Source organism: Sinocyclocheilus grahami, unplaced genomic scaffold (assembly GCF_001515645.1).
Source record: "Sinocyclocheilus grahami isolate Dianchi unplaced genomic scaffold, SAMN03320097.WGS_v1.1 scaffold126.1, whole genome shotgun sequence".
Lineage (NCBI taxonomy): Eukaryota > Metazoa > Chordata > Actinopteri > Cypriniformes > Cyprinidae > Sinocyclocheilus > Sinocyclocheilus grahami.
The window spans coordinates 4,998,082-5,005,861 of NW_015505305.1; the positions used below are offsets into that span (position 1 = coordinate 4,998,082).

A 7,780-nucleotide genomic window follows, 5' to 3' on the forward strand; every position below is an offset into this window, starting at 1 on the left:
ATATATATATATATATATATATATATATATATATATATATATATATATATATATATATATATATATATGATTCAATTAATAAATGAATATTTCTTTCTATTTGACTGTACATTAATGGTCTGTTAAGCAATAAATAATTTGATAATATTTGCTAGTGTTACTAATGGCCCAAACTAACATTAACCATGGTAGCAAGTCACTTTATATAGCATACAGGGCAATAATAAAAATAAAATAAAAAACACAGGAGCTAACCAAAAGTGCTTTCCATATTACATAATGAAGAATAAAAAAGCAAATAAGACACCAGCCTTATACTACGGTAATAGTATATACTATGGTATGGTAAAACGCAAGTAACCACAATTTATCAAAAGAAATCAATCAATCAACACTGTCTATCATAAAACACAAGATCCAGGGGGCGTGACTGGATCCAGATCCAACTCCTCCCACCTTACATAGACCTAAACCTACCCGTCTCCACCCCCTGATCCCTAAACCCACCCATCTCCACCCCCTAGATGTGGATCCAACCCCCTGCCCCATGTATCTTATGTTCTGCAGTGAGGGGCTACTGAATTTGTGGGTCATTTTCTGTATTGTCAAGCAGCTTTAAATGACCAGTTGATGCTTTGAGTGTGATGTGCTGGGTGGGGCTCTAATTACAGGGTTATTTTGTCTGAAAGGCTGAAGTGAAAACAACATGAGGAAAAAAACAACTATCATGAAGGTGGTTTGTCTGAGGAGATCAGTATCTCTCGCTGTCACTCAACCTGCGCAGCGTAAACACGGAAACAGCTACATGAAGACTTTTTCTCTAAGGTTGATTTCGTTTCGTGAATATTTCTAATAATAACATGGGTACAAACAAAATGCCAGAATGTTTTGAGCTTCGCCTTGTGATTTATCTGACAACATGACCTGTTTTATCAGACGCTGAAGGCCCTTTGCCAACTAAAAATCAAATGCAACATAAAATATATGAATGAAACTGAATGGAAATTCTGCCAGGTCGACTGTGAATGATATAGACTATATTGATGATGGTATCAGCCAGTGAGAGATTAAACAATGAAGTGTTTCCCGATAAGTCTAGAGAATTTATGACTATAGTAACTAAAGTCAGTAAGCCTGTTTAATATTTTATGGTGTTAATGATAATTTCAGATTCAATCTGGATTCATTGTAGATTTACACTGTCTTTCTGGGTTCTCTTACGCTGAATCACTCTTGCTGTTGGTCTTTACCTCCTCCCCAAAAAACTACCTACCTAGTGCCTAATCAGTTCTACCTAAAAATCTTCTTTTCATTTTATTCACTGGAGTTTAAAAATATTCAATAAAGAGTTTTAAGTTCCACAAATGGTCACCTTTTCACTTTAAAAGATGTTAATTTATGGACTGGAGTGGTGTGGATTACTGTGATGTTTTTATCAGCTGGTTGGACTCTCATTCTGATGGCACCCATTGACTGCAAGGGATCCATTGGTGAGCAAGTGATGTAATGCGAAATTCCTCCAAATCTGTTCTTATGAAGAAACTAACTCATCTACATTTTGAAAGGCTCGAGGGTGCATTCAAATGTTCATTTATGGGTGAACTATTCCTTTAAAAAAATCTATTTCTTTGTGGACAAAATGAATGGGATTTTTATTTCTGCAATGCTACTGTTGCAAACTATGCTCATAATAACCAAATTATACATGACATCACATACCTTCCAGACATGTCTGATGGGATCATCTATTTGCAGCTGTTCAGAAACGTCACAGTCGCAGAACTTTATGCTGAGAAGTCAATGACTTAGTTACCTGTATGAGCTTGTTCTGTGAGACAAAAGAAACCATCAGGTTATGTTCTACCTCATGCTACAGGTATTAGAGTGCCGTCTCATCTCTAGAAACAAGATGAACTGGAAATTACAGACCCATAAAATAAAATAAAAATACAGCTGAGAATCACAGCTTTTCCATCTTTTTTCTCCGTTTAGTCTATAATTCACACCATTTCCTCTAGAACCACATACCAGCACAGGAAGACAATGAAGTAGTGCTGAAATGCGCAGTGAGCTGGAAAATATTTCACAGGAATGTTGAGGAAAAATGTATTCACACATAAGAATGTGGTGTCAACATCTTTTTTTAAAACAAGTCTTCCATTTAACTGACTGACAATATAACCTTGAAATGGACAAACCTGTGATCCGAAGACAAATATTGTTTTTCATACAGTGGTGCATGAAAAAACACTGAAACTATGAATGCAATTAGAAGCACCTGCATGTGTAAAAACTTCTCTCGTTTTAGTTTTGTTGACTTTCAGAGGCGTAAAAGGTAGAGCAGGTGTGTAGAACAGCACATTTCATCAGCCTATCGTGACGTTCATCAACCTATTTAGCACGTCAGTAACTGCATAGGAATGAATCGAATGTGAAGAACAGTATCAAAATGCATGTAATTCTCAATACAAAAAACGACATCATACAGACATAAAAAAGTCTACAGAAAAGGATTTCTGTATATGTTCTCCTCACACTAGTCTCCCTAAGTAGATGGCCTTCGGGTATTTGTCTTTCAGTGATGCCCACTGCACAAAGAAGTAGTCAGAAAAGTAATAGAGGATCTCCCCGGATAGAGACAGTGTCTCCACACGACAGATGCTTTCCACATAGACGATCAAGACTCTTTTTAGTCCCAGGACACCCAGGAGCAGCCCAGCGGCACACAATGGGACGCACGTCCCTGGACCATTACACAGCACCTGAAACACAAACACACACACTTGCTTAACAATATAAACAAAAACATCACTTTACATTTCAAAATTCAATGAATTAACATTATAATTAAGGCATCATCAACTAACAGTGAACAAGTTTTTTTTTTTTTACAGCAATTGTTAATCCAGGTTTATGTTAATATATAAATATACACTATTGCTCATTAATTAACTAATTAATGTTTGTTTACAATACATTGGCTAATGTTAATTCATTTAATTCAAAATGTAATGCTGTAAAAGTATTGTTCAGTATTAGTTCATAATACCTAATGCATTAACTAATGTTAACAAATTGAACCTTACTTTAAAATCCCCAAAAGTAATATTGTAAAATAAAAACAATCAAGTTGTCCCAATTAAAAGATAATACTTATAATCATTACTCAAATATAAGTTTGAAAGAAATTAATACTTGTATTCAGAAAGGATGCATTAAATTGACTGCTGAAAAAATTTATTATGGTTTCCACAGAAGCAGCAACTGTTTTCAACATTGATAATGATAAAAATTATAATAGTTATCGAGCAGCAGATGAGCAGAAATAAATACATAAATAAATTATGTTTTAAAATATATTCAAATAGAAACAGTTATTTCAAATAGTAATAATAACTTTACAAAAGTAAAATTTTTGATCAAATAAATGCAGCCTTGGTGAGCGTAAAAGACTTCTAACAAAAACATAAAAATGGCTTCAAAATCTATAAAGATTTTAATAGTAAATAAATAAATACATTTTAAGAATAAAAACTGTATTTTTTTCTTATTTTAAATTAATCTCACTTTTACCTTATAATACAAATTTTAATTTAATTTCAACAAGTTCACTCTCTGAGTGAACATCAAGTGAATTTGCAGACACACTCTGGGAAACACCATTAATTAATTCAGGGGATTTTCTGTAAAGCTGCTTTTGGATTGTAAAAGTGCTATACAAACAAAAAATTTATTGATTTGACTTACAGTATATAGACTAAGACACAACAGCAGAAAGAAGCCAGCATAAAGTACAGAGTCCTCTGAGTTGGAGAAATATGAGCTTTCTGGTTCAAAACTGGAGACAGCGAGCGGCACAGGAAGGCGGTCAGACTTCAGTGGAGACGAGCCCAGGGGTCTGGAGAAATCATCTTACACCGACTGCTCAGACACATTAACACTGGAAAAATCCAGCCTCTGTCTGCTCAGAGCTGAAACCGATACGAGGCAGGAACCGAGGACAACGGCCAACGTGAGAACATCAGAGGTGAGGGACGTTTCCACTCACATATGCTTCAGTTCATTTCTGTCTGCTTCAAGACCCACCGGTGCTCGGATTTAATTTATTGCCAGTTTCCAAACAGTTTAAGACACTCCATTTCCCATCCTGCACCTGGAGGCAGATGAGCGATGGGGATGGGCATGGATTGGACCACCAGGTGGGCGATCTGTCTCGGCCTGTATTTACATTTCACACACACCTGCGAGTTCACTTCGGGGAATGAGATCACTGTCACCCAACAGAGAGATGCTGACTTCAGCTCTGAAGGGCTGCTGGATTGTGTACAGAGATTGGCCAGCGTTTGCTATGGGCACAGGCCAAGCTGTCAGAGTGCTATTTGAGTCTGTCATCAGTGTGGTGCAAATTGAAATGGCCATTGTGTGAAACTTCAACACGACATAAATCAAGTGTTAGAAAAACACAGTTTTGGGGCTGTCGGATCAGTGGCGTGCTGAATGTGCATCAAAGAAAACACACTCTCTGAGTGAACATCAAGTGAATTTGCAGACACACTCTGGGAAACACCATTAATTAATTCAGGGGATTTTCTGTAAAGCTGCTTTTGGATTGTAAAAGTGCTATACAAACAAAAAATTTATTGATTTGACTTACAGTATATAGACTAAGACACAACAGCAGAAAGAAGCCAGCATAAAGTACAGAGTCCTCTGAGTTGGAGAAATATGAGCTTTCTGGTTCAAAACTGGAGACAGCGAGCGGCACAGGAAGGCGGTCAGACTTCAGTGGAGACGAGCCCAGGGGTCTGGAGAAATCATCTTACACCGACTGCTCAGACACATTAACACTGGAAAAAACCAGCCTCTGTCTGCTCAGAGCTGAAACCGATACGAGGCAGGAACCGAGGACAACGGCCAACGTGAGAACATCAGAGGTGAGGGACGTTTCCACTCACATATGCTTCAGTTCATTTCTGTCTGCTTCAAGGCCCACCGGTGCTCGGATTTAATTTATTGCCAGTTTCCAAACAGTTTAAGACACTCCATTTCCCATCCTGCACCTGGAGGCAGATGAGCGATGGGGATGGGCATGGATTGGACCACCAGGTGGGCGATCTGTCTCGGCCTGTATTTACATTTCACACACACCTGCGAGTTCACTTCGGGGAATGAGATCACTGTCACCCAACAGAGAGATGCTGACTTCAGCTCTGAAGGGCTGCTGGATTGTGTACAGAGATTGGCCAGCGTTTGCTATGGGCACAGGCCAAGCTGTCAGAGTGCTATTTGAGTCTGTCATCAGTGCGGTGCAAATTGAAATGGCCATTGTGTGAAACTTCAACACGACATAAATCAAGTGTTAGAAAAACACAAAGCTGATGTGTTCAGAATAACGTGAATTCCCTATTAAGAAAAATTAATATTTAGCCTATCCTACACTGTAGCACACTGTTTTCTGTCAGGACATTATCCATTACTTTTTTCTGGTTAACCCTATAAAACAATGCAATGAAGTGCAAAATTCAAAATACAGGTAAAACCTTTTTTATTTTATTTTTTTACAGTGGAGCGGCAGTAGGAAAGCAAGTCCCGCCTCTCCACTTTAACAGCCAATCATCTTTCTGATAGAGGCATCACCTATTTGTTTACTCTAGAACATTTTTACTGTAACCTAAAAATTAAATTTTTTGTGTGTGTGTGATTTAAGCCAAAAAATTCAAAATATATACCATTTCCTTGCTGATTCGAAATTAATTATTGAAAGATGATCTTGAGAAAGAAAGACAAAGAAAATTAACGACAGAAATCGAGACACTCAATATAGTAGCTCCCCATTAAAATAGCCAATCATCTTTCTGATATCATCCCGTTTGTTTACTCAAGAATATTTTTGCTCAAACCTAAATTTGTTTTATTTTTATGCATAATTTGAGGCAAAGAAGCAAAATATATAATACTAGTGCTATCAGTTTTATTGCTGATTTGAAATCAATTTTTAAAGCGATCTTGACCAACAGTTTTTTAGATTTCAGTCTTAATAAAAATAAGCTGTGGTTATTATGCAACTGTTAATTTTTTTTAAACTAATAAAGATTTTGCCACATGCCAAATCTGATAAGCAAACAAAATCTGATATTTATTAAAGTTACACAACTGTACGCACTTTGGTCTAGACTGACGTATTAACATAAGCTGTAATTAGTGAACAGTAGTATTCACTATTGACTGCTCCTCGCGGCATGCGGAATCAGGCCGAGACACTTGGCTTGTGCTGACACATCTGGAGCTCATGAGGAACGTGACGCACTTATTTCCTTTTATGGCTAAAAGAGGACTAAATCCACCCCCTCTTCACCTCCGGATTTCAGACCTGACCCCCCATTTCCCCCAATTGCGCTCTGGTATGTGGAGGAACTGGCCCCAGCCCTTCACTGACATGCTCAAGTTTGGTTAAAACAAACAGCTGATATTTGAGTCATGCTGAAGGACGATCCCTCACCGCGCAGACACAATAGGGGTGCCGGACCCCCTAAAGAAGATCTTAGACATTGTCTGCTGGACTAAAAAGGAAATCCTGCTGTCGCAGTGCAACAGCGGATCAAAGGCCACCTGGTACTTATATTGTAATTTCACATTCCAAATAAACAATAAAACTTAAACAAAAAAATTCCTTAAACATGCATTATATATTATAACAAATATATGCAGGTGAATCTCACAAAAAAAAGAAAGAAAAAAAAAGTCATATTGCATTTGTCTTGGAGGTGGCATTTAGCAGATTTTGCATTTATATATTTATTTATTTATTTATTGAAATTATAGATTTTTAAAATTATTATTTAAATTAAAATACTTGTTTATAATAGTAATTGTGTCCAGAAAAGGTGATTATATAGTATATAACAATAATGAGAAATGAGCTAACAGCAAAGAATGAAACAGTCTTGTTAACTAAAACAAACAAAAAAAATTGTTTTGATAATTGAAATAAGTTGAAATGAAATACAATATAAATATTAGATGAACACCTACATGAAAATTAGAAATGTGGCCTTGGCAGATTAAGTTGAAGTACTAAAATTACTACAATATAAATTGAAATAAAAATAAATTAAAGCTAAATAAAAATAAATACTATAAATAATTCTAAAATAACACTACAATGAATGTCACAGTGCAAAAAAACATCTTAAAGTTTTAAAATTAATAGTATACATTTATACTCACACACAAAAATACATTACATTATAAAAATATTTTATAATAAAGCAGTACATCTATGTTAATATAATTAATTTAAATAAATAGATTTGAAAATTATTTCCATTTTTCGTTTGAATTTAAGGCAAAATATAACTACTTTCTGAGATGAAGTAAGTTTATATAAACTCTTTTACCATGAAAAAAAAAAAAAAGACCCATTAAATAAATATGGCTGACTGGAAAAGTGGGAAGTGACGTCAGCATGAGGACAGAAGCCGCTAATTAGAGATGAACAGAATACTAGCATGGTCGTTCGTCAGAGATTAGACTGGTTTGTTCTGACCTTTGAGCTCTACTGCTCAAGCACTGCAGCGTCACGGTAACGCAGAAACCCGATGCTGCTTGGCTCCGCCCCCACAGGGACATGTGAGAGGAGTCAAGCAGCTGGGCCGAGGAGCCAGTCAGGTCTCGCCACATCCTGAGAACAAGACCCCTCGGCTGCTCTGCTCACAACCCTTCATTACACAACCACAGGGGGGAGAGGGGGGGGAGAGAGAGAGAGAGAGAGAGAGAGGGA

At 36.7% G+C, this 7,780-nt stretch overlaps 1 protein-coding gene across 4 annotated transcripts in view; it reads right to left on the reverse strand.

Annotated features, from left to right (window-relative positions):
- Positions 1 to 7,780, reverse strand: part of LOC107590282 (calponin-3-like) — a 32,963-nt gene that overhangs the window by 20,828 nt on the left and 4,355 nt on the right. The window contains exon 4 of one of the 4 annotated variants that reach the window (XR_001609763.1): positions 2,536 to 2,762. The exons of 2 other annotated variants lie outside the window; for them this stretch is intronic. Coding sequence is in view for 1 of the 2 variants with exons in the window: in XM_016278992.1 (XP_016134478.1) it covers positions 2,532 to 2,762 (231 nt within the window). In the remaining variant the exon portion in view is untranslated. Of the gene's footprint in view, positions 1 to 2,531; positions 2,763 to 7,780 lie in introns of those variants that run through there. One more of the 4 variants, XM_016278992.1, reaches the window with a different exon arrangement.